Source organism: Octopus bimaculoides, chromosome 11 (assembly GCF_046866305.1).
Source record: "Octopus bimaculoides isolate indiv1 chromosome 11, ASM4686630v1, whole genome shotgun sequence".
NCBI classification, from domain to species: Eukaryota; Metazoa; Mollusca; class Cephalopoda; order Octopoda; family Octopodidae; genus Octopus; species Octopus bimaculoides.
Genome location: NC_142938.1, coordinates 40,463,971 through 40,466,392, shown reverse-complemented (window position 1 = coordinate 40,466,392; position 2,422 = coordinate 40,463,971). Strand labels below are relative to the sequence as shown.

General features: G+C 34.2%; 1 protein-coding gene across 3 annotated transcripts in view; it reads left to right on the top strand.

Annotated features, from left to right (window-relative positions):
• Window positions 1-1,865, top strand: part of LOC106880237 (cilia- and flagella-associated protein 36) — a 29,018-nt gene extending 27,153 nt beyond the window's left edge. For all 3 annotated transcript variants that reach the window (XM_014930100.3, XM_014930099.3, XM_089359845.1), the window contains exon 8: window positions 993-1,865. In XM_014930100.3, the coding sequence (XP_014785586.1) occupies window positions 993-1,280 (288 nt within the window). In that variant the 3' untranslated portion in view covers window positions 1,281-1,865. The remainder of the gene's footprint in view (window positions 1-992) is intronic.
• The last annotated feature ends 557 nt before the right edge of the window (window positions 1,866-2,422 follow it).

Below are 2,422 nucleotides of genomic sequence, written 5' to 3'. Positions count from 1 at the left end.
GCAGTGGTACACTGGGGTACACTGTGATACATTGCTGCACTGTAAGGAGTATCTTGGTACACAGTGAACTTCTAAAAATATAAAGTTCGATAAAATCCATGTTATTACATGAATGTCTTGAATATGTTGTTTTCATAATTTAGTTGTATAAAAATGACTAAACAGGGTAAACAATAGTTTCCTTTAAGCAATACAAATTCATAGATGTGATATGTATATATCAACACTTATCTAACTCAGCATGACCCACTCAGGCTTGTATTGTGCTTTTAGAAAAGTAGATAGAACAGGGGATTAAGATCAATGACTCTGGGTTTTCATGTTATTTTGATTAATAAATAAATCAATTTTCACTTGAAAGAATACATCTCCGTTTTACACACACAGTTTGCTGAGTATTAGGAAAGCTGAACTGAGGTGGTTTGTTATTGCCTTCACTAGGAATTCTTAAAGATAGGATTAAAGTCTGGTTGTAATATTGGTTTCAAATTTTGACATGAGTGGAGGGGGCAAGTCGATTACATGGGCCCCAGTCCTCAACTAGTGCTTATTTTTATCAATCCCAAAAGATTGTTATTACATTTTCCAATATCTATTTCAACTTTTTTTCAAGGTTGTGAGCTGGCAGAATTGTTAGCACATCAGGCAAAATGCTTAGTGGTATGTTGTCTCTCTGTATCTTCTGAGTTCAAATACCCCTGAGGTTGAATTTACCTTTCATCTTTTTGGGGTCGATAAAATACGTATCAGTGAAAGACTGGGGTTGATGTAATCGACTTATGCCCTCCCCCAAAATTGCTGGCCTTCTAACAAAATTTGCAATCAATATTTATTTCAACTTTAAACACTAAAATGTTCATTATGTCTCTTGTTTCACATGTATGACAGTGTCTTAGTGGTGACATCATTAAATCTTGCTTTAATTATTTGTAATCCATTAATGATACAGTTGACTGAATGAATTTAATTGAATCAAATTACTTTTGTTTCAGGCTTTTACAACTAAATTGAATCCAGAAAATTTGAAAAAAAGACAAGAATTTCTACGTCAACAAAGAGACAAACTAATTGAAATGAAGAAGAATGAACGGCAAAAGCAACTGATGAAAGCAGAGAAAGATCAGCCGCAACGGCCAAAATCTGCTCGAATTGCCCGCTCTCTGCTGACCCAGAAGCCAGATAAAGTCTCACAAGAGTCAAATACTGTGAAGAATGAAGCAATAGCAATGAGGCAGGCGATTGCAAATCGAATTAAATTGGAAGTGATGTCAAAGAAATGAAGGAACTTTGAACCTGATGGATGATAGAATCTATCTAAGGAGAGGTTCCCAGCTCTAATTACAGTTATTTCCATGGTCTAAAGGCTACTACTTAATAATCCATGTAATTCTAAAGAGAGCAAGATATTCATAGAGTAATAGCCACAACACATTAATAATTCTTTGATTTCCATTCTTCACTTTCACAAATACCCCCCTGCACACACACACACACACACACACACACACACACACACATACACACACATACACACACACACATATACACACATCATATATTCTATAATTTAAATTCTCACTTGCATCCTAGTCATGTTATCCTCCTTCAGTTATTTGAGTCTCTGTGAAAATAAGTTTTAGAGAAAAAAATTTGATATTTCACCAAACACAAGAGTGAAAGAATGCAGTACATTTCCATGTAGCATAAACAACTCCCCACACCACCCAACTTACTCATTATTAAAAAACAACACTCGATAATTATGTGCAACTAAGTAGAAATGCACCTACTGGTGCAATAAACAACTGGCAGGAAAGCATTAAAAATAAATAAATAAATATATAATAATAATAATAATAATAATATAAACTATATATGTTGAATGTTTTTTTACTGTTGATTTTGCATTTCACACTGTTTTTTTATACATCTATTGAGATGCAAAAACATGCACAAACATACATACATACATACATACATACATACATACATACATACATACATACATACATGCATGCATGCATGATGAAGAATGTTACAGGTATCTAGGGGTGGATGAAAATATATCTTACAATGACACCTGTAATAAAACACGTGTCACTAAAGAATATTACAGCCGAATAAAGAAAATTTGGACCTCAGAACTCTCTGCATTCAATAAAACAGTGGCCCACAATGTGTTTGCAGTGCCAGTACACATAGCACCATTTAGGCTGCTTCATTGGATGCTTGATGAGATCTGAGCCATTAATGTGAAAACTCGAAAAATACTAACAAGCACCGAAAAATACTAACAAGCACACATAATTTCCACATAAACTGTGACATAGACTGCCTCTACCTAAAACAAAAACAAGGCAACAGAGGCTTAACATCGATCCAAAATACCTTTGAATATTGCATCATATCCCTTTGGCAACAT